General features: G+C 35.8%; 1 protein-coding gene across 1 annotated transcript in view; it reads left to right on the top strand.

Annotated features, from left to right (window-relative positions):
* SLC9C1 (solute carrier family 9 member C1) overlaps positions 1–22,308 on the top strand; it is a 70,360-nt gene that overhangs the window by 30,461 nt on the left and 17,591 nt on the right. Inside the window, exons 11-15 of the mRNA XM_079155739.1 lie at positions 2,408–2,533; positions 10,525–10,622; positions 13,043–13,162; positions 16,767–16,962; positions 21,630–21,818. Of these exons, the coding sequence (XP_079011865.1) occupies positions 2,408–2,533; positions 10,525–10,622; positions 13,043–13,162; positions 16,767–16,962; positions 21,630–21,818 (729 nt within the window). The remainder of the gene's footprint in view (positions 1–2,407; positions 2,534–10,524; positions 10,623–13,042; positions 13,163–16,766; positions 16,963–21,629; positions 21,819–22,308) is intronic.

Genomic DNA, 22,308 nt, shown 5'->3' with positions numbered 1-22,308 from the left:
AACCCTCTATTTGTGAGATATGCTTGGAATCTCTATGGTGTCGCTGGCTCTTTGCGGTTCCAAAATCCGTGGATATTGTCACCACCTGCAGCAACAACTTGCACGGGTCTTATGGGTGGTGGAGTGGAAACTGAGGCACTTCCTATCTTTCTCTTTAGTGCACTGCTTTCTTGCTTGTTTATAGAGGATAGAGGAAATGAGGTTTAACTTGCATATTGAGAGGAGAGAGAGAGAGACTTTGCTTAAGAGAGAAACTTTGAGAGAAAGACAGGCCGGTTTGCTTAGAGCTTAGAGGAAGAGACTTGCTACACCTTAAAGTCCTGCATACCTGTGAACTAAGGGTACGTCCACCCAGGTGCCCTAGTGATGCATCTCAGTTCTCTGTTCCGCGATCTGCCTTCCGCCACTGCCCCTATTTGCTGCTGCCAGCGTGTTTTTCCTTTCTTCTGGCTGCTGTTGCATATATCCCTACTAGCTACTGCCGAGCATGTATCTTTCTTCTCCTGCTTTTCTGCCAATGGCTGCTGTAGCTGTCTCGCTCCGCCCACGCTTATATCACCTCCAGGAGGCGGAGAACAGGGCCACGCCTCTTACGCAAAGATTAGGCGAGACACACCGAGCAGGCAATTAGTGCTCGAGAACACATGTGCATACATTGTGTGTGTGGAGGAGAAAATCACCTGAGTGTGCTTATGTCAATTAACCTCCTCACTGCCGATGTGATCAGGCGCCATCCCGGCGCCGCCAACATGGCACAGCCCCCAACAAACTTCTAGGAGTACATTGGTAAGAAAATTAGTCTCTACAAAATAGAATTCCCCAAATCCATTTCATATCCATGAACCAGTGCTTGAAGCTCCAGATGGAGACTCAGAACGAAGCCCTGTGCTTACTTGCAGTAATCGTGCCAGGATCTGGGTGGGACAACTACCAAGTCAAATCTGAACATCTCCAGTAACTCTGATTGTAGATTTTTGATGACCCTCCTACCTCAGAATCATCTGGAAAGATTATTAAAAATATTGAGTTCCCAAAGTTCCTATCCTGGAGATTCTGAAGCAGGTAGCTTGTGCAGGGTCCCAAGAATATGTGTCTTTAATCCACTATGCAATTTACTCTAACAGCTCTCTACTTGATGTTTCAGAAAGTAGTGGCATTGTCCTCTTTACCATGCAGACAGGGGATATCACAGTGTTATAGATACAACACTGGCCTTGGATTAAAAAAATCCAAATATATATGCTAGCTTTGTTACTTAATAAATTGCTCTGTGATCTTGAGCAAATCACTTACATTCTATAAGCTTCAGCTTTTCTTATCAGCAAATTATCCACATTCCTATCTCCTTAATGCATAGTCACCTTTTATTCTGCCTTGAGTGATTCTTTAAACCGTGGTTGATAACTGGTATTGAGAATTGATCAGGATTGGGATCTGTTCCCTCAGTGTTAAGGATTGAACATCTGAGAAATGTGGAGGCAAGCACAAAACAGTTTTATTTAAAAGATAAAACAGAGACAGAGAGAGAGAGAGAGAGAGAGAGAGAGAGAGAGAGAGAGGGGTCCAAGTTGGAAGTTGGTGCCCAAGGAAGTGGGGGTGTCCTACCCCTTTTATAGATTTTAGATTTCCTCTGTTCTCATGCTCTCTCCTCCCTGCATCCTGCCTACATGATTCAAAAGGTGAAGTGATCCAAGGGCAGGAGCAAAACTGCCCAGGGGTACAGGCAGGAAGGGAGCTGCCCCAGGGGCATTTATTAACAGCTCTTTATTGGGAGGAACAGTTCCCTGGAGGAAGGTGGCAATAGGCAACAGTTCCCTGGAGGAGGGGAAGTGTCCTGAAGGTATTAGCACTTTATTTCCTTTCCTTTTGAACCAGCCCTCATCTTCCCAATCTCACCCCATCATTTGTTACCTACACTGACTGTCCTTTTGCCCCTGGCCTCATGGTTGCCAAAGTATGACTGAAGCAGAATCATTGAATGAGTTTGTAGCATATCACCGCCTGCCTTTCCCAGTTCTGATTTGGTGAGTCTCAGTGGTCTGAGAATGTGCATTTCTAACACTTCCCAGGTGCTGCTGCTGTTACTAGGGGACCACATGGAAGTACTGGCTTAAAGTATGATCATTCATGTGATAACTTTTACAGACTTTTAATAATGCCATGTAAAAGTAAATATATGATATAACTCCTTCCCCTAAATCTGGCAACTATTTTACCTTTAGCGTTATTGAGCAAATGGTGAGGGCATTTGAGCAAATGATAAGCATAAGAACATTTTTCTATATCTACCAGATTCTCTGTCATTTTTTTAAAACCAAACCAGAGTGAGTATTGTTTGGGTTTTAAGCTAAATGATGCATTCATATTCACGTATTATTTGTTGCTTTTTAATTTGTGTTTTACTTAGTTAAAGCAAGGAGAAACAACAGAACATCAGAAGGTGATTTGTCCAGACTGTAACAAGGAAATAAATGAGACCCTTAACATTGAAGCCATGAAGCTGGCCAACAGGCGTGTCCTATCAGCACAAATTGTTAGTACTGTTTTTCTCCTTTAATATCATTTGGGGGCCTACAGTTACACGAAAACCTTCTCCCTTGCTAAATACATTTGACTGTGCTCACCTGTATAACTTAATAGATTGTCTGCAAAAGCAAAGGGAAGTTTAGCATTTTCTTAGAAATTTGCTTGACAAAAGGAAGCAAGGGAGGGAGGGAGAAAGGAGGGAAGAAGGAAATCTACTTAAATTAGTTTAAGTAAAAGGTGATTTATGATGAAGATTTGGGAATTTCACAGACACTAATGGGCTAAACTTCAGGTGTGTTAGACAGTCAGTTCCTTGACACTGCCTTCTCTGGCTCCAATCCAGTTTTTCTTGGAAGGATTCCACCAAATCCTCTAATAAATGCAGGTAGAAGGTATCATATCTTTATCCAAATCTAGCATAAAAATTATAGACCTTCTACCGTACAGTAGTCTACAGGACTCAGACATTATTTTTCATCTACTGCCACCCATCTCAAATATTCATGTTGGGCTTTCCTGTTGCATATGGAGCTGTCAAGTATTTATCAGCTATTCTAGCCACATGGGGGTCTTAAGAACTGTGCTCACACAGTCTAACTTGGAAAATGGAATCTGTTAGGCACGACTGTTCTGTCCTCAGAAATAGTGCTGATGGGAAACTTTTCTCAAAATCAGTTTTGGGGGTAACCTAAATGACTTAATTAAGCAACTGAAGCAGTTTCATAAAAAATGAAACTTCTGCCCACATAGCTGTACTCCTTCAACAAATTTTCCATTTGTACCAAATTAGGTATTGCTGCTGGCTAAGCAGTAATATCCTCCCGCATAGTTTAATGCGGGGAAAAGTCATCTTTCTTGTTCTTCCCTCTCTTCTAAATCTGATGCTCCAGGGGACATGAGTCTGTGAGGTAAGTGGACAACAGCCAATCATCCAGTTTCCCTTGGAAACATCTCAGAGCAGCTTCCAAACAAAGGCAAAGGGAGGACTGTTCTGAATACAGACAGAAAGAATGAGAGGGAAAAATGGTCAGTGGAAAGGCAAACAATGGAACAGGCTAGACAAGCAATCAGAGCAGAACTCCAAAATAGGAAAGGATTTAGAAACAATGGAGTAGGACCTAATTCTGACATAACACTGGGTGAGTCTGATCAGCCCGTGTGGCTTCCCTACGCTGCAATAATTGCTCACTTTTCTTAGGAAAGCGAGAAAGGGGAAGTTTGCAAAAACTTCCTCCATAACTGTAAAAAAAGTGATAGAATATGGAAAAGTACATGAAAATCTGCTATATAATTTAGGAAGTAGAAATTGCTACTCTGTTTTTTGTTTTTTTTTTTTTTCCTATGAAACCCCCAGATCAAACATTTTCACGTGAGAGAAAAAATAACAGCAAAGGAGAACATGAACACCTAACCTGGAGAAAATCACCCATTAACATAATGACATAATCTTTACCTGTCAAATGTGCTATTCATGCTAAATGTTACCTCTCAAAATCTGCAAAGTGACTCCGTTTCAAACCTCTTCTCAAAAGTTCAGGGTTGGCCCTTCCAGTTGCATATAGAGCCATCATCCTTTTGTCATTCATCAGACCGTCCCTGAAAGCCCACACTGCAGCCTTTATCTCACTTCACCTTGGGTTTGACCCAGTTCATTATGTTCTCCCTTTTATTCCCTTTGCCCCCACTCCTCAGATTTTGTGAGACATACATTTTGATCTCTCTCATTTCTCACTTGACTTTTCCAATATTACCTCCACTTCTCCATGTAATATACTTGCTTAGCAAATTTTCCTAATAACCCTTCTAGAGGAACTCATGACCAAAGGCTCTCCCACTGATTCACTACAACCCAATTTTCCCCCCACCTTACTGTTACACATACTTTGCACATATATATAAATAACTACACACAACACACACACACACCACACACCACACACACACAGTATTTTCCTAATCTTTAGGGAAAAAAAAACAAAACTATGTCTGTTGGTTTGCTGGTATCTTTGTACATCAGTTATTTAATTTTACCTTTTAGTAGAGGTCATTTACTTCCAGTAAATCTAACAAACCAAGGCAGTATCCAAAGGTGTGATCTGTCCATTAAACTATACACCTTTCGTGAGTAGCATAATGTGGAGCACATAATTGGTGCTAAGTTAATGTTTGTTCAATTGATTAATAATGTTTGTTCAATTGATTAATGATTATTACCAGAACAAATAGTTTGTCTATTTTACCATCTCAATTTTGCTCTTGCTTGCCATCTCTCTAGGCATTTTAATTTTCTCTCCTTCTGTTTTCTTTCTTCCTTTTTTCTCTTTTGTATGAAACTATTTTGTTTTAGTCTAACAATCATACTTATTAGTATACATTTTGTTTTTTTTTTGGTCTGGTAACCAACTTAAAAATATCTTTAATTTTTATCTTATAAAATATCTATAAACATTAATACCTATGTATAACTTTTTAATTAAAATGCTAACTACAGCTCTTTGAATAGATATATTTTTTCCATTTCCTTTTCTCCAATCTTGTAATCTAACTTCATTCTTTAAAAGGAAAAAAAAGAAATAATGTCCTAGGCACTGTACTAGTGGCCAAGAATAGTGTTCCAAAACAACTTTGTTACTCCTCTTTTAAACGTGTAGCTATTTTAAATTTTTTGTTCTAACAATCATGCTCATTCATTATTTATAAAGAAGTCTTTTATAGATGTTCTTTCTTAAGCATTATATTCTTCAACATTCAATGATATTTATAGTTGTCACTGATTATTTCTAACATTTCCAATTGAGAATATCTTCAAAATTTATGTTCTAATGGTTTGGCCCAATGCTTTTGTCCTGACACTGTAGCAAAAAGCAAATTTGATTAGTAATATCTAAGATGATTTAGATCTGAAAATATGAAAATTATATCTAATTAATGATATGTTCATATGAAGACAACTGAAGTAATAAGTATGAAATCAATAAATATTTATGAAATTAAATGTAGCCTCTTTTTCCTGCTTAGATGCATGTAGAATTATTTGTTTCTGTATCACTTAAAAATAGGAGAGCATGTCTTTAAGTCACTTCCAGATTTCTTATTTACTTCAGGAAAATATAATATTAAACAATCATCATAACAATGCAGGAGAACTCCATTTCAAGTCTTGCTTTGTTATTAGTTTGGTGCGTAACTCAGGACTACTCCTTTTAGTCTTTATTCTCCCCATTTATGAAAGAGATGTGACTCACCTCTTTGGTTCTTTCCTCTGTGTTTTCTGCAGTGATCACTCCCTGTGTCTTTTGATTCCTTGCCTCAAATGTTTCATGTCTACTGTTACATCTCTGATCGGTGTCTCTGTGTGCTGTGTCCTTAACCAGGAATCCCTAGTTTTCAAAGCAGGCTGAGTCTCTCCCCTCTGCCTCCTAAAGCCTCAGCTCACTTTGTGGGGTTTTAACCCATTTCCTTCTAGATGTATTTTTACATTTATCTTTTTCTTTTAAATTTATTTTAATTAAAAATCATAAATTTACATAGGGCAATATTGTTTGATTCATTCTGTTATTTTTCCCTTCCCCCCCCCCCCCCCCCCCCCCCCTCTTTTCCCTCTATACAGTCCTTCCTTCTCCATTCTTACCACCCTCCTTATCCCTAAACCTAAACCTAACCCTAACCCTAACACTAACCCCTCCTACACCCCCTTATATGTCCTCATCCGCTTATCAGCGAGATCATTCGTCCTTTAGTTTTTGAGATTGGCTTATCTCACTTAGCATGATATCCTCCAATTTTCATCCATTTGCCTGCAAATGCCATAATTTTATCATTCTTCATGGCAGAGTAATATTCCATTGTATATATATGCCACAGTTTTCTTTATCCATTCATCAACTGAAGGGGCATCTAGGTTGGTTCCACAATCTGGCTATAGTGAATTCAGCAGCTGTGAACATTGATGTGGCTGTATCTCTGTAGTATGCTGATTTTAAGTCCTTTGGGTATAGGCCAAGGAGTGGGATAGCTGGGTCAAATGGTGGTTCCATTCCAAGCTTTCTGAGGAATCTCCATACTGCTTTCCAGAGTGGCTGCACTAATTTGCAACCCCCACCAGCAATGTATGAGTGTACCTTTTCCCCACATCCTCGCCAACACCTATTGTTGCTTATGTTCTTGATAATCGTCATTCTAATTAGGGTGAGATGAAATCTTAGGGTAGTTTTGATTTGCATTTCTCTTATTACTAGAGATGTTGAACATTTTTTCATATATCTGTTGATTGCTTGTACATCTTCTTCTGTGAAGTGTCTGTTCATTTCCTTAGCCCATTTATTGATTGGATTATTTGTATTCTTGGTGTAGAGTTTTTTGAGTTCTTTATAGATTCGGGGATATTAGCACTCTAGCTGAAGTATGAGTGGCAAAGATATTCTCCCCACTCTGTAGGCTCTCTCTCACATTACTGATAGTTCCTTTTGCTGAGAGAAAGCTTTTAGTTTGAATCTATCCCAGTTGTTGATTCTTGCTTTTATTTCTTGTGCTATGGGAGTCCTGTTAAGGAAGTCTACTCCTAAGCCAACAAGTTGAAGGTTTGGACCTGCTTTTTCTTCTATAAGATGCAGGGTCTCTGGTCTGATTCCGAGGTCCCTTGATCATTTTGAGTTGAGTTTTGTGCAGGGTGAGAGATAGGGGGTTTAATTTCATTCTATTGCATATGGTTTTCCAGTTTTCCCAGCACCATTTGTTTGAAGAGGCTATCTTTTCTCCATTGCATATTTTTCGCACCTTTGTCTAGTATGAGAAATTGTCTTTATTTGGGTTTGTGTCCATGTCCTCTATTCTGTACCATTGAATCTACCTGTCTATTTTGGTACCAATACCATGCCGTTTTGTTACTATTACTTTGTAATAGAGTTGAAGATCTGGTATTGCGATACCCCCTGCTTTCGCTCTTTCTATTCTGAGGATTGCTTTAGCTATTCTGGGTTTCTTATTCTTCCAGATGAATTTCATAATTGCTTGCTCTATTTCTGTAAGGTACATCATTGGGATTTTAATTGGAATTGCATTGAATCTGTATAGCACTTTGGTAGTATGGCCATTTTGACAATATTAATTCTGCCTATCCAAGAACATGGGAGATCTTTCCATCTTCTAAGGTTTTCTTTAATTTCTTTCTTTAGTGTTCTGTAGTTCTCATTGTAGAGGTCTTTCACCTCTTCTGTGAGATTGATTCCCAAGTATTTTATTTTTTTTCGATGCTATTGTGAATGGGGTAGTTTTCCTCATTTCTCTTTCTGAAGATTCATCACTTATGTATAAAAATGCATTGGATTTATGAGCATTGATCTTGTAACCTGCTACTTTACTGAATTCACTTATGAGTTCTAAGAGTTTTCTGGTGGAATTCCTGGTTCCTCTAAATATAATAGAGAAGATATCCCCCAGCCACATACATTTATCTTTATTTGCTGCTTTGGTTTCTGCAATCTCAATTGTAAATAATAGTAATTCATCTATAACAGTTTCAGAGCTTTGAGAGCTTTCCATTTAAATCTCAGTCACTTCTCCTTAACTGGAGGAATATCTTCTATTATTGTATGTTAGGGAAACAAAGCACAGCATGACAAAAACATGGTTCAGAAGAGGTGGCATACCAATTCTTAGAAGAAAATGTAGGGTCAACACTCCAATACAGAGACATAGGCAATGAATTTCTCAATAGGACCCCAAGGAAAGTTCAGGAAATAATAACAAAAATTAATAAATGGAATGGCAAACAAATTAAAAAGCTTCCTGCACAACAGAGAAACAAGAATGTGAAAGAAGAAACTAGAAGAAAGGGAGAAAAATCTTTTGCTAACTATCTTCTGACAGAGGATTAAAATCTAGAATATGTACAAAACTCAAAAAACCTATATAAAAAAATCCCAATTAATAAATGGGCAAATGAACTAGACAGACAATTCTCAAAAGGAGATATACAAATAGCCACCTATATATTAAAAATGTCAATTGTTTTAAGCATTTAAAGAAATGCAAATCAAAACTACACTGAGATTTCATCTCATACTTGTCAGAATGAACAGTCCATCAAGAATACAAACAATAACAAGAAAGAGAGGCTATTGGAGAAAAAGGAACATTTTACACCACGGATGAGATTGTACATTAGTACAACCACTATGGAAATCAAATAACTAGGAATGGAACCACATATGACCCAGCTATATCACTGTCTCAGGATTATTGTCGAGAATTAAAGTCAGCATCCTATAGTGATACAGGCGTATGGTGTGTTTTAATTCATATAACTATGCGACCAGGCTGTCCATCAGTGGATGAATGCAACATATACATACAATAGAGTTTTTTCTTTTCAGGAAAATGGATGGAAATTGAGAACATAATGTCAGGCAAAATAAGCCAAACTCAGAAAGTCAAGGATTGAATATTTTCTCAAATATGTGGAAGCTAGAGAGGAAAAAGTAAAAGTGGACTGGGGGAGGGGATCTCAAGAAAATCAAAGAGAGATCAGTAAAGGGACCAGGAGGACTGAGGAGAAGAGGGAGAGGAGTTACATTGTGTGCATGTACAAATAGGAGATGATGAATCCCACCATTATGTATAATTACAATGAGCAATTAAAAATAGGGGAAAACAAACAAAAAAAGAGGCAGCATACCATAATGGGACTGGGGAGAATACTTTAAATTTAGGGAAATCTGAGTTTCTAACGTCATCTTTGGAAAGTTACTTAACTCTCTGAGCCTCAGCTTTCACATTTACAAAATATAGGTTCGAATATTCTCAATGTTTTTGCAAGAATATAAAACACATTATGTAGATCAGTTAATTCAATGGCAATTACTTTTTAGGAATCAACCATTTTCTAAATTCTTTTATTTGGTGGAAATGATCATGTAGGATAAACATCTTTCTAGTTTTAACTGCCTTGTCTGTCATTTGTATTGCTAAGCTTTTCATGAGATTCATATTATTTTTGACATCCTCATTTTTTCCATAAACTACAGTTTTTATCTTTAGAGGAAAATGAAAATGTTTTTTAATTTATGTGTTTTTTGTACATACTTTAATGCTCTTTAAGGAGAAGAGTGCCATAGATTTCCTGTCCATTATGAAGAGATAAATTTTTTAATCCCACATCCTCAAATTTAGTTGTATCCCTTTCTAGTTAAATTCCCCAAGAACGAAGAGTGTTTTAATTGTGTTTAGAGAATCCTGCTACAGGACCCAGGAATCTTTAGTCCCTATATATATTGAGTTAAAAAGTTGGTTTCTAGAGTGATTCTCAACAGTGTCAGCACACAGATACCAAGGACAATTCAGATCAAGCTTTCTGCAACACCCTACTCATACATGTAGGAGACTTGAAGCTACCCAACCATCTATGTATTGGACAAATATGTTATGTGCATGTTGACTATGCCACAGTGAGCCCCACTATTCTATATCAGTGTTATATACTAATTTTTAAAAAGACTGTGCTTTGCAACAGTCTCTTTTTATCTTTATAATAAACTGCAGATAGCAGCGTTCTGATTGGAAATAGTTAGGGAAATGAAATTAAATAAAGCTATCAATGGGAATCACATTAATCCTTTAGGATTTCCCAGAGTCTTTAGCATTCAAACATGCAATTTTTTTTTTTTTTTTTTTTTTTTTTTTTTTTTTTTTTACTTTTAAGATGGAGATACAGCTTACAGCAGTTCCCAGAATTATTTGTCATAGAACTCCACTGATTTTTGGGGAACTTAGTTAACAATTGTCAATAGGTCCTTCAGCAATAGTTGTTCTACCCGCAGCTCAGATCTTACCTTTTGTGCTGATCTGATGGTCTGGACTTCATAGAATGATGCTCTTTGTGGACAATTGGATATTCGGGGATTTTGACTTCTTTCTCAAAGATTATCTTTACATAAAGGCAGTAATAAGTTGTCATTGTCTTTCCTCCTATCTAATAATTTGAATCAATGTTTCTTTTAGGCGAGCTACCAAAGACAATACAAGAATGAGATTCTGTCCCAGAATGCAGCCCAGGTGTTGGTTGGTGCAGCAGGAAGCTTTGGTGAAAGGAAGGGAGAGTAAGTATGTGTCAAGAGAAACCTCCTACCTTAAGTCACGGCATGTAGGGAATTATGCAAGTGAGTTTTCCTGCTTTTTTCTGGTAACTTGGGTTTCTCAAGTAGTGTGAGGACAAGCCACCACCTGTTCTACCCTCAGGGTTAGGCCAAATCACCTACTTCCACTTTCCCAAGCTTGCTGAACTCATTCATTCCTGTGCATTTGTGCAAGCGCTCCTTCTGACCAAAGTGCTCCCCGCTTCCTATTTCTGACCCCTGCCTCCAAAGTTAAGCTGCGGTAAACTATTTAAGACAATTGGAATGCCTAAGAGTTAAACTGCGGTAAACTATTTAAGACAATTGGAATGCCTAAGAGCAAAGTGTTCCTTAATCTCTGCATGCCCATCTTCCCAAAGCACAGGTGGCACTTCATACATCATCGGTTAATATTCAACATACAAATTTTGGAATATATGATATTTTTACTCATGAATGTCAGAGACATACATTGAATGCTAATATGTGCAAAGCTACATGCCAGGCACTGTGGAATGTCACAATTAGTAAATTGATATTCCAGCCCATAGAGAACTTCTGTTGATTGGCTTTGCTTCTTTGCTGTGATGTCCTGAGAGTTGACCTTGCCATTTATTGATCATTCATATAGTAGCTCCTTGGGTGGGGTGTCCTGTGACAAGAAAAAGTCTAAGCATAGAAGGAGTAGAGGATTTACACAAGAGCCTAAGAAATTGCCTAAGAAATCATGTATAGTTTATTGTGTTTTGTGCCAGGTACGTTTTTGAACACTTTATATGCATTACTTATTTTTATCTCACAAAAATTCTGAGAGAAGTGCTATTATTGTCTTGGATGCAGGGAAGAAAATGAAGCATAAAGATTTTAAATAACTTAGCCATGATCTTTTGTATAATAAATTTCATAAACAGGATTCAAAAGCAAGGTGCCTCATTATTCAGTTAGAGACATCATCCTGTTTCCTACATCATGTTTAAATAGTGAACATGCTGATGTAAAATATGAATTCAAGAGTCTGCATTACCTATAAATTTGGGCTGTAAATGATCACATACTTATTGATACCACAGAACTTTAAGATTCATAGGAACCCATGAAATCATCAGATCTTAACTTAGACATGAATTCATTTAGGAGGGTTTCCTGATTCTCCAGGAATCTGTTCAATGCCCCTGCCCCCGCTTGAGAGTACCTCTTATTTATTATATCTGTGGCAACACTTACTACATTTCACTACAAATGTTATAGGCAAGTTTTATTCTTCTAGTCTTTTGGGTACACCTTTATGTATAAAATTGCTAGGTCATATGGGAATTCTCTATTTAATTTCTTGAGGTACCACCACATTATGTCAAAGGCAGAGACCAGTAAATCCACAGCACACAAAAGGTGGGGAGGTGTTCAATAGATAATTTTAAAATAGTGAATGGATCAAATCACCTATACACTCAAGATTTTCCATGTAATTAGCACATTATTATATTGAATCTTGGAAAATCAAATGACATCATTCTTTTCCATTACATTAATAGCCCTCTAGCAGAGAAATTGCACACACTCTTTAGAGTGAGAGCATTTTAATCAATAGAGAGGATGAGGTCTACCTTTAAATAGATTCGATTGCCCTTCCATGAAACCACAACATGAGCTTGGGCCTCAGGCCCATTTACCCAGAGTTCTGTCACTTGCCTGATGAAGGCAGTGAGAGTTTCTGTCAACAACAGGAAAATTTCTTATAAAACCAAAAGGGTTAACTGAGCAAGATCAAGTCGCAGCACAGGGATCTGAGCCATCTTAGCACAAAACCTGCAGACAACCTGAAACAGTGCTCATAGAAAGTCTTTGGGGTCTTTCATGACACTGACCTTTCCAAGTAATTATCTTAACCCTTTGTGTACATCGTAACTTAACTGGTTGCCCTGAAGCTGAAACAAAAGAGATGGGATGATGTGTGAGACGGGCTGGATACTTTACATACACAGCCTCATTTAATTATCCTACTCTGACATGGGTATTTTTACCCCCTGCTTGTAGAAGGATAGGCGTGTTTGTGAGTTTATGTGTTCACTGCCATATCAGACAGTAGGGGATCCAAAACAAAAATCAAAGTGAATGTGAATCCTGAATATTTGAATGATATTCTCTTCCTAGGCCTTGAACTCTGCTATTTTAAAGCATGTATACCCAATTTTGTTGGACTCTGTTTAATGAGTGGATCTTACAACCTAACTTTTTGTTTATATATTTACTTGAGTCTACAATTTCGTGACTTTGATCCATACTCATGAAAATGCCTCATTCATGGATAACACTGCACAAAATATTTTTACTGCTTTTTGACAACACTGCATTGAACTTATCTCAAAATGTTTAAGGCCATATTTAAAGATCTCTCTCTTTTTTAGATATATGACTCCTGAGACAATAAAGCATTATTCTGAAAGCAAAAAGCTGCTTGGCTTCCTTAGAAAAGTACTGCTCAATTGGGTATACAATACTAAGAAAGATAAAGGGATTCCATCAAGGTAAATGCTTTTGAAACTTAAATGTTATTTATGTTCTTTTGAAAGTCACTTTTAATTCTCTTTTTAATTATAACCTAAATACTTTGCAAAATATTTTTAAGTAGTTTAAAACTAAATTACTTGTATATTTAAGTAACAAAAAGTTACTTTAAAAAGGAAAGAGGAATAATAATGTACTACTTTTTTTAAATTGAGATAGATTTCACATAACATAAAATTGCCATTAATTATTTTCAAGTGTACAATTCAATGTTATTTTGTACATTCACAATGTTGGACAGCCATCAACTCTGTCAAATTCTATAACATTTTCACTAACCCAAAAGTAAGCCAGTCCTCATTTAGCAGTAATTTCACATTCCCCTCTCTCTCCAGCTCCCAGATAGCACTAAATGACTTTTTTTTTTATCTATTCTGAATTTTAACAGAATCATCAATGTGTAGCCTTTTATTTCTAGTTTCTTTCACTTACCACAATGTCTTTATGGACATAAATGTAGCATTATCATTAGTATAATATTCATCTACTTTGTAGTATATATCTGTATTTTTCTCCTTTTTGCATCTGAATAATATTTCATTGCATGGATATGCTACATTTTTTTTTACATTAATCAGATCATGGACATTTGAATTGTTTCCACCTTTTGGCTAGTATAAATAGCACTGCTATGAATATTTGTGTACAAGTTATTTGTTTGAATGCTTGCTTTCCATTCTTTTGGGTGAACCTCTTTGTATAAAATTGCTAGTTTATCTTATAATTTTATATTTAATTTCTTGAGCTACCACCAAATTGTTTTCCACAGCTGCTGAACAATTGTGATATCAGAAAGTACAAGTTCTTCAACTTCATTTTTCTTTTGCAAAACTGTTCTAGCTATTTGAACTCACTTGAAATTCCATATGACTTTCATGATTATCCTATCTATTTCTGCAAAAAAATATAGTCATTGATATTTTCATAGGGGTTGCATTGAATCTGCATATGCATTGAATCTTTTAGTAATGTATTTAGTTCTCAGAGTATAAATCTTCGGTTAAATTTAATCTTAAGTATTTATTCTTTTTAATGCTATTTTAAATAGAATTGCTTTCTTAATTTCATTTTCAGATGGTTCATTCCCACTGTATGTGCCATAAAAAATAAAGATGATTTTACTTCTTTCTTTTCAATTTGAATGCCTTTTATTTCTTTTCTGAGAACCGAGGGGAAGGAATATTGACCCCTCTTCTCAATAGGAATTTCAAAGAACTTGTGGCTATCTTTAATCCACCACACTCAAATAGCAAATGTTTAATTTTATATTACAACTCTGTAAAAGCCTTTAATAGTGATTTAAGCTGCAACTCTTCTGAGTAATTATTTTTGTTGATGAAATTTGAAAAAAAGAGATTTGAAAAGCTAGTATTGGCAGTACTGTATCCTTTAAATATCACCATTCCAAGGTAAATTGTGGTACAGATTCTGGAGTCAGGTGACTCAGTTTAGAATCCCAGCTCCATGATTTATTAGCCAAAAGAGTTTTTCAGGCCTTGATCTGGGGATGGTTGAGAAATAATATGTGTCAAATGGTCTTTAGATGAACAGTTGACTAGAATGACACTTTTCTTAAGAGAACCTGGTTACAAAAGGGAGGAGATCAACTACTATGTGGTTATTTCTGCAGGTCTCTGAGGGCCTATTTAGGGTAGTATACGTAGTATCAGGTCAAACGTTCACATGGATCCATATCCTCTAGAATAAGATCCATTACAACAGTAGTGGCCAGATGACCAAGTAGAACCAATAACCAAAATAGTAAGTAAGAGGCAATGTAGCATTTTCAGGAGAAATGAAGGAGTTAACACAAACTCTAAAGATTTAAAGGAAATGTAAGTAGTCCCCTAGTCCCCATTCTTTCTCCTGCAAAATTTGCTCATGTGACACCAACAAGACAGATTATAGTCAACCATAAACTTAAGCCAAAAGTAGCTCAAGTGCAGTACTGTACACAGTTTTGCTGCTGGAGGAGATCAAGAACAACAGTCTAGAGAGCAGACTGAGAAGGGCAGAGGTGGCCCTGTTGTGAAGTTAACAAGGCCTACTTTCCACGGCTCCTCTCCCGTGCAAGCATTGCTCAGGCTTGGGAAGAGTCTAGCAATGTAATCACATCAAATTATAAAGAGCTTCTGCCCCATAATATGAATGTACCCCTGAGAGTGAAAAAATAATCCAGCACTACTTGATTTATTGATCAATCACATCATTTGATTTTTAACAATAATGCATTTATTACACTACTTGAAAAAATTTTTAAGTATTGTTAAAAACATAAAAAGTAAATCTTCTCATCTACAGTTCTACTCTTTAGTATAATCCTTGGTATGAGAACTATTTTTTAAAGCACACACATCATTTCCAAATTTTTTGATAAGATTTTGTGTCCATACCATTCTAATACCACACATCACAGGCTTTCTTTCCAATTTTATGCCTGGACAACATATTCATATTCAGTTCTTCAAAAGCAGGTAATAGAAAAACATATACATGCTATCATTCCTTTTCTGTTCATAATATAGGTGAGAGGAATTCTCATTGTTTAATTTCAAAATATTTCCAGTTTGAATTATCCATATTTTATACCAAAAGCATTCTATTAAAGTAAAATAAAAGTTAATGAAAGGTGATAAAAGAAGGAAAGAAAAAGGGGAAACTAGATTCAGAGATTTAGCCGAAGAAGAAAGTAAAAGGACAATGTCTGAGTCAGGGAGACAATATTAGCCAGTGGTGGCTGCTTCCTAGACTTCACCTGGGTCTGTGGCCACTAATTCTTAGAACAGAACTGAGTGTATAATGAACACAATTTAACATAATCCTTTTTTTAATTTTAATTAAAAAATCATAAGTTTACATAGGGCAATGTTGTTTGATTCATTCTGTTATTTTTTTGCCTTCCTCCCCACCCCTCCCACCCCTCTTTTCCCTCTATACAGTCCTTCCTTCCTCCATTCTTACCACCCTCCTTATCCCTAACCCTAAAACTAACCCTAACCCTAACGCTAACCCCTCATACCCCCCCTTATATGTCCTCTCCGCTTATCAGCGAGATCATTCATCCTTTAGTTTTTTTAGATTGGCTTATCTCACTTAGCATGATATCCTCCAATTTCATCCATTTGCCTGCAAATGCCATAATTTTATCATTCTTCATGGCAGAGTAATATTCCATTGTATATATATGCCACAGTTTCTTTATCCATTCATAAACTGAAGGGCATCTAGGTTGGTTCCACAATCTGGCTATAGTGAATTGAGCAGCTATGAACATTGATGTGGCTGTATCTCTGTAGTATGCTGATTTTAAATCCTCTGGGTATAGGCCAAGGAGTAGGATAGCTGGGTCAAATGGTGGTTCCATTCCAAGCTTTCTGAGGAATCTCCATACTGCTTTCCAGAGTGGCTGCACTAATTTGCAACCCCACCAGCAATGTATGAGTGTACCTTTTTCCCCACATCCTCGCCAACACCTATTGTTTGCTTGTGTTTCTTGATAATCGCCATTCTAATTGGGGTGAGATGAAACCTTGTCAGATAAAACTTTCTGTTTTTTTTTTACAGATATTGCATTCCTCGTCTATGCCATAAAATCGTATTTACTGATGAATTTGAGTATATTGGATACCTTGTGGTACTAATGAATATATTTCCTATTATTATCTCTTGGATATCCCAGTTAAATGACATCTATGAGCATGAAATAAGATACACTAACTACTCTTTTCTTGCATTTTATATTCTAGAGGATCTACTTAAGGTAATATAAAATTTATGTGTGAGAATATGTTATGTTTAATGAGACTTCCTAACCTCATGATTTAACACTAGCTACAGACGATTTTCTAAAGGAATATATGAAATTCTCCTTCTCAGTACAGACTTTTATTTTTTAAAGATGGTTTTAGGGGTGACTCAATATAAATATGCATGTTTATAGCATTGATTCCATATTGCAAAAATAAATTTTAAACAGTATGAGTTGCCGGGTGTGGCGGTGCACACCTATAATCCCAGCAGCTCAGGAGGCTGAGGAAGGAGGATTGCAAGTTCAAAACCAGCCTCTGCAAAAGTGAGGTGCTAAGCAACTCAGTGAGACCCTGTCTCGAAATAAAATATGAAATAGGGCTCGGGATGTGGCTCAGTGTTTGAGTGCCCCTGAGTTTAATCTCCAGTACCCAAAAAAACAAAACAAGACAAAACAAAAACAACAGCAACAGCAACAACAACAAAAAAACAGGACACAGTTTAAATAGTATTAGGAATGTTCTTAAACTCAGCAATGTGGTAAGCACATGGATGTTCATTTTATTATTTTTATACTAGATAGATAAACAAATGAATAGGTAGCTTGACATTTTTTTTATACTTGAAAAAGTCATTACTGGATTTTTAAATGCAATGACAACAGTATTCTGTCATATGAATCAACAAGTTGTAGCATAAAATATTTTTAGCCAGAAAATTTAAATAGAATAATTCCATCTAATATTTGGACAAAATAATAAATCTCAAATCTTTTGCTATAAAATGTATATGCTGTTGCAGAGTCACAGTAGTGGAAAAGAGCAGATTCAAATCCAATCACATGGTGCATGGTAAATTCCAAGCTAGTTGGAAAGAACGTAGGAGGTATCAGAATTAAAGGGAATAAAACAATTTGGGGTAGGTTTAATAGTGTGCAGGTTAGGGTAAAGAGTACACTAACATTATTTAAGACACACTGTAGTTGGAAAAAAAAAAATCAAGCTGGAATTCAGTCTACCTTACCTCTGGTTTTGGTATTCTCTGATAAATTATTGATCAAGATACTGAACTTTTCCCAACCATAATTTCCTCAACTATAGAAGCGGGGCAGTGTTGATCTAAATGACAGATGAAGATGCCTTTGGATCTAATAATATATATCTCTTTTTTAAAATGTTATTTGTTAGATGCCTCTATTACTCTCTGTACTGTACCAAGGTTGAGCTGCTGCCATAGCTCTGGTTGGCACATGGTCAGGCTCATTAAGACATCAGAACTGGACTGCAGAGACATCACATGCACTTTCGGGAGATACTGAGAAGAAACTCCCACTGTGCAATCCTGGTTTTGTCTCTACCTTCAACTTAACTCACAAATGAACTCCTGAATCAAATAATTCTTAATTCAAGGATCATTCTCACTGTTCAGTTTGCAACCTGGAACTTGCTTATTATTTTTTAACCTTCTTTTCTATTGATTTCAGCTCTGCCCTTTTCACCCCACCTTAAAATTCCATTATGTTCATAACAATAGTTTACCAACTATAAGGATATCAGTCATTTCAATTATAAGATTTAAAATCCTAGAACTTTAATTCTGTAAGATAGATATTAGCTTGTGTTTTACAAACCAGGAAACCTCAGTATTTGATAAGTTGTATAACATGTCTAAAATCAGATAACTAATGAAAAGCAGTTAGGATTCAATCCCTCAAAGTTCATGTTCTTTCTGTTATATGGTGCATCCTTGAATTTCCATGCCTTGTATTTTCAAGATTTTCCAAAAAATATTTCTCATTCTGTTAGAGAACTGGTCTCTTGAAACTCTTAGGGAAGACCAATCACACTTCTGCAACTGAGATCCAGCACATTACCCAAGCTTCCAGCCATTCCTTGACAACTTTGTGTTCAACAAACCCTTTCTCCTTTTGAAGCCCATGAAATCCTTTTACACAGGGCTTTTCCTCTCCTGTGGTCATATTTCCATAAATTCCAGATCATTCCTTACACATCCAAATACTTGAATCTGGATAAAGTCCTACTTTTTATACCAGTCCTTTCAAGTACTTAAGTGAATAATCTAATCAATGCTCTATTTCATTAAGAAGGTAGTGAGACATCTACAGAGGCTACTGATGACTTGGGAAAAATAAAAAAAAGGAACCAGTCCTTTCCTTTCCAGATTCAGATGCTGAATTTCCTCAGCCTGGACAAATGTGAGCAGGGCTTAAAGAAAATAGTGATCACAAGCACACAAGACTCTGTTTATTAACAAGCATGGCAATTTCTTTGAACGGATCAAATACTTTCCATGAAACATGAACAGGTCCATCTCTGATACGACCTTAAAATCAAGTGAGTGGAGTTAGGGGAAAAAGCTGGTAAAACAAGATGAATAATCAAAATGACAAATTAGTATCTTCATGAGTGTAATGAAGGACTACACAGGATACTATGGGAACAAACAAGAATAATGGTAAGGTCTTTCAAGAGGAGACACTTGAGTTGAAATTTGAATAATGTGTAGGAGTCAAAGAAGAGAATGAGTACACAAGCAAGTGGCATAATGGATGAGAACAAGGGAAAACAGAGAACATTTTGACACAGGCAAGGAACATCACTCCTCAAGACTGGAGCTCAGGAATGGGTTGACTGATTTAGAAAATTGGAGAGGTGTTAAATCTTTATGGAGGATATGAAAGATGAAGCAAGAGACATGGACACAAATTAAATAATAAAGGTCTTCATCGATTATGCTAACTCATCTATTTCCTTAGCATCATAATTATTCATAATTAAATAATAATTATTCATAGTTAAATGACTTCCAAATTTATGTTTCAGACTCAAATTTTATCGAGAGCCCTAGTTCATATAGACAACTATCAAGTGGATCTCCCTGACAGAACACGATGATAATATCTCAAAAATCATATTCAGAAGAAATGTAACTTCTGTAAACATAGTCTTCCTTCTAAGTTTCACTGGAAACCCATTCTTCCACTCTGAAATCCACAGTCATCATTGAAACCTTTGTTATAGCAGACTTTCAATTATTTGAAACAGAGAAGGGCTAACTAAATGAACTATCATAAAATGGAATGTACTTTGAATAGTTTCTCCCTAGGAATAGATGCTCCAATATTTCAGCCACTTCCTTTCAAATTAATATGTTTAGTACTAGTACATGTATATATTGTAATTAAATGTGTCTAAATTAAAATAATTATGTTGAAGAAAAGATGTTATGATATTAAATCACCACAGCTTGTCTCCATTCTGGAATATTTAAAAATTTTGTGTTCCTGTGTTATAAATGCCATGGATCAATCAATTAATTACTATGATAATAGCTAAATGACATAAACTGGGATTATAGATATAGAATATTAAAATTTTCAAGTATCTTCCACTTTAATTTGTAAAATAAGCTCCTTCCAGAATATCCACGTTCTACTAGAAATTTCATATTCACTTAGAAACCTACCTCAACTGTCCAGTTGGCTCTGGAGAGAACTGTCAAAAAGTTTTCTCAGTTGTAAATTTAAGGCAATGAAATCCTTGATTCCAAAATTCATATCGTTATAATATAATGCCTTCAAATTAACATAGTTAAACAAAAGGAAAGGGAACTATGTAATCTTACCTGGTCTTATTCCTAATACTGAAATTAGTAAGAGTATTAATTTCCTATTTCTTTTTTTACTTGTAAAAACCATCCTTTTCAAGGATTTTAAATAAATGAATCAACAAATACTCTGGTTGTCCTCATTGGTTCTCCAGATGTGTGAAGAAGACAACAGGAAAACAAACATGGAATTAGCCTTTAAAAAGGCAGTTTCTCAGCTTATAACAATCTTATTGAAAAGGCTACCCTATAACCTGAACTGTTGAAATTTTCAACATCCTGATAAGCTACTCTTCCCCTAATGTAGGAATATATGATTATATATGGTTATACATAAATAGCTTCTGAAATGTACTTATTTGGATGTGCACATGATGACAAAACCTTATGTTAGTTATAAAATTAAGTATATTGACTGAAATAAAAGGATTGGTGTGATTATTAAGGCAATTCTGGTAAAGAATTTACTTTTACTTTGATTTTCTAGAGATTAAAAGTTATTTTCCATCATGACAGAATGAAATTACACAAGTGATTTCAGTGAGTAAAACATACCCTTTTAATAAATAAATCTTTACATCTTAAGCTACTTTAATAAAATCTTGCCCATATGTATCACAAAAACAGCTAGATTTTTTACATCACATTTTTGAATATCAATCATATAGTTCCATATAATGTGATATAATAACACTCAGAATTATTGTGGCATTGTGGGCTATTTATTTTACATTTAAGGACCGTGACACACTGCGCGTTTGCTTGCCTTTGTCTGCCTTTCCACTGCTGCCACTTGTCTCCAGTGTCATTTATAAATCTGCTTCTTTCCATCTGTGCTTGTACTTTATGACCCATTCTAAGGCAATGGTCCTGAGTGCTCCTTTACAGAATGCTTTGCTGCTGAACTTGCTGGTCTTTGTTTTCCTGGTGGCATTTCAGACATGCAGACTCTTCAGGTAGATAGAGAAGAACCTAGCCGGTGATATTTAAGGTATTGTGGAAAATGATGTCAAAGCAAAAACATGACCATGTCATTTCTTTTTAAATCAACAGATGGCAGCAATGAGGAAGGACTATTTTTCACACACCTGGAACATTTTTGAGTTAGTGATTACATTGATTGGCATTGTAGATGTAATACTTACTGAGACAAATTCCATTAATTATTATTTGAATTTCATTGAATCCAAAGTGGTCTTTATGAAAATTATTCGATTTCTTCGTATATTACGCATTTTGAAGGTAAAGAGCAAGTAAATCATGCAATTTCAGATTTCTCCTGTTTAATGAAATATAGGCTAAAATCAGTTTACTTATGACAACTTTCTGTTGGACTGTTATATTTTAAATTTTAGCTCCCTTCAATGTATCAAGTTTTATAACATTTTGTTTGGTACAATTAAATTATATTAGAAATTAGTTTATCACATGAAAGTATAGACATACTCATGACAGCTTTTCCTTTAAACAGAGAGAACATGAAAAATTTCATATTAACACAAGTTAACCTTGAAGTAATATTTCTTTTTGTGGATACAAGAAGATGAAAGGTGGAGATAAATAGAACAATAATTACCCTAACCTGTCACAGGAACAAAACAAATGGCATAGATTCACACAAATTAAGAATAAAAATACATGTTCCATATTATGTACAGTCATAAACTGTTGAACAATGGTATCAAAAATGACCTTTGATATCTCAAATGTGCTTCTTTTTCTTTTTTTTTTT

This window comes from Sciurus vulgaris, assembly GCF_902686455.1.
Source record: "Sciurus vulgaris genome assembly, chromosome: 10".
Lineage (NCBI taxonomy): Eukaryota > Metazoa > Chordata > Mammalia > Rodentia > Sciuridae > Sciurus > Sciurus vulgaris.
This window is presented reverse-complemented; position numbering and strand designations above follow the sequence as displayed.